Below are 2,545 nucleotides of genomic sequence, written 5' to 3'. Positions count from 1 at the left end.
TTAAGATGAATTTAGATGTATCTATAAAAAGTTGAAAAAGGTTGTGAGTCCCACATGTAAATAAATTTTGAGTTTAGATGAGTTTAATAATTTGAAAAAAGTTGTAGATCCCACGTATAAATAAGTGTTGAATTGAAAAAAGGTTATGAGTCCTATATGTAAAGAAGTTTTATGTTAAGATAAATTTAATAATTTAATAATTAAATATTTAAATATTAGACTCAATTCAAAATTAAATTGAACTGAATTGATATTAGTTGAGTCATACAATCAAACTGGATCTAAAACTCTTCTTATTAACACCACAAATGGAGAACATAATTTCTTGAGGCAGTGAAGGGTAATAATGTAGAGCTTTGCTACACAACCTCCACCACACTCCACACTCCACACTTTTTTAAATTTTTTAAATTTTTAATATTTTTTTTAATTTTTTTTGAGTTTATTCTTTTTAAATTATTTCAAATTTTTTATTCATTATTCATATAATAAATATTTAATAAAAGAAAAAAATAATAAAAATTAAAAATAATGTAGAGTGTAGAGGTTGTGTGAATAGTAGGAGGTTGAGTAGATTTTTTGAATAATGTATGTATACATGTATCTGATCCCCTCACCGTTCCCCAATGGATGGACTGCTGGATCTTGTGGAATTAAGATCAAAGTATCAAACAGAGACAACTACAAGTCAACCCACATTAATTTGGTTGTTTGGTAGAACCTGCCGTTCTATTGCTTTGTTCCCAAGCGTTCAAGCTCTTCTTTCAATGGCACTCAAACGGACCACTTCAATACACATATACACATGATTTTATTTATTTATTTATGCCTTTCCCAGAATTCCCAATCCCACCCCGGTCGGGAAACTATTTAAGTCTAATTCTTCCCTCTTCACGATCGCAAAGAAAAAAGAAAAAAAAATCAAGTCTACCGGTGTTTCTCACTTTCTGTCCAGTCTGTCTCTTTTCTCCCCATTTTCATATAGCTCCGAAACTATGGACAGGCGTCGCAGAAAGCAAGCCAAGACCAGTACTACTTGTTGCTCAGAGGGTGAGTTTTTCTTTTATTTTCCTTTTCATTTTCTGTACCACACTCCATTCTGGGTCGTTTTTCTTTCATTTTCAACACAAATCATGTTACAGAGAAATATTTCTTTGGTTCATCTTTTTATGGCTAACTCTGATGTCTTCCATTCATTTCCTTTTATTGCTACCTATAATTTCTATCTGGGTTTGCCTTTTTTTGTCTTTTTTCTGGTTCAAAGCGTCTTCGGTTCTTAACTCTTTCTTTTTCTTCTGTTTTCTGTTTTCTTTTCTTTCTTCCTTTTTATTTTTCCCAAGCTTGCTGCACCATTTTCATGTCCGAGTTACAACTATTAATATTCCTATACTTGAACGTCTAATGTTTCTCTCTCTCCCTCTTTCTCTCTGGCAGAGGTGAGCAGTATAGAGTGGGAATTCATAAACATGTCGGAACAAGAAGAAGATCTCATCTATAGAATGTATAAGCTGGTTGGTGACAGGTAAATGCTCGAAACGAAACAGCTTTTTTCTCTTGGGACCGACCAAGAAAAACTCAAAAGAAAATGAAAAGAAAAGAAAAGTTCTGGCTTTTGGTACAAGCTCTCCTCCCCATTCATTCTGTTCGTGTTGGGAACGTACAGAAAGTTGAGAATTTCGATTTCCTCTCGTGTTTATTCGAATTTCGATTCATGCTCCTCCGCATTGAAGTACTCGCCCTTCTCATTTAAGAATTGCACTTCAAGATGTGGCTGCAGCCATAGTTTATAAATAATATAGTATATATGCTCCAATCACTATAGCTAGCCAACGTACTTTTGTTGTGCAGCCAATATAAATTTGGTCTGTGACTGCAATTTATTCTCTAAAACAATGGATATTTTATCTATTAATATGGTAATGTCGATATTCCTTTAAATGTAAGTAAGACATTATATATTATTATGCAGGTGGGCTCTGATAGCTGGGCGGATTCCAGGACGGAAAGCAGAAGAAATAGAGAGGTTTTGGATAATGAGACATGGAGAAGTGTTTGCCAGTAAGAAAAGAGCTGAAGAGACATAACTCCTAATGCTCTATTACTAGGCTATAGAATTTCATTTTTTTTATTTTTATTTTTTATTTTTCTACTCTTGTACGTTTACTTATGCATGTGACGAGGTAAGGTAGTTTGTAACTTTTCCTCTTTGGCTAATTTATTGTGACTCACCTTTTTACTGGTGTTACTTCTTCTTGATCTTCCTCCCTCTAATGGGCAATTATTTTCCATTTTTCTTTGTTTTTGTTTTTTTTTTCTTTTCTCTCTTTTCAAGATTTGTCTATGTATGTCACAAGGTAATTAAGCTGCTTGTGTTTTTTTCCCTCTCTTTTTTTTTTTATTTTTTATTTTATATATTTATTTATTTTTTTTAAATTTGTAAGAAAGGTTAGTTGTAGCTTGAAATATTTGGCTGATGATACATACTGTGAGTCTGTGACCCACCAATTTGTTCCGGTCTGTCTTTTACCGGCATGCATGCAACCAA

At 33.0% G+C, this 2,545-nt stretch overlaps 1 protein-coding gene across 1 annotated transcript; it reads left to right on the top strand.

Annotated features, from left to right (window-relative positions):
* Positions 1-736: 736 nt before the first annotated feature.
* Positions 737-2,248, top strand: LOC108996439 (transcription factor CPC). Its single transcript, XM_018972335.2, has 3 exons — positions 737-1,050; positions 1,435-1,522; positions 1,970-2,248. Exons 1-3 carry the CDS (start codon positions 996-998, stop codon positions 2,082-2,084), a joined length of 258 nt encoding a protein of 85 aa, XP_018827880.1. The 5' UTR covers positions 737-995; the 3' UTR covers positions 2,085-2,248.
* Positions 2,249-2,545: the final 297 nt, after the last annotated feature.

Source organism: Juglans regia, chromosome 7 (assembly GCF_001411555.2).
Source record: "Juglans regia cultivar Chandler chromosome 7, Walnut 2.0, whole genome shotgun sequence".
NCBI lineage: Eukaryota > Viridiplantae > Streptophyta > Magnoliopsida > Fagales > Juglandaceae > Juglans > Juglans regia.
This window is presented reverse-complemented; position numbering and strand designations above follow the sequence as displayed.

Excerpts from the sequence above, each read along its gene's own strand:
- LOC108996439 (XM_018972335.2), top strand. The coding sequence starts at position 996 with ATGGACAGGCGTCGCAGAAAGCAAGCCAAGACCAGTACTACTTGTTGC. Across the intron at positions 1,051-1,434 it reads TACTACTTGTTGCTCAGAGG|AGGTGAGCAGTATAGAGTGG; the intron begins GTGAGTTTTTCT and ends TCTCTCTGGCAG. Across the intron at positions 1,523-1,969 it reads TATAAGCTGGTTGGTGACAG|GTGGGCTCTGATAGCTGGGC; the intron begins GTAAATGCTCGA and ends ATTATTATGCAG.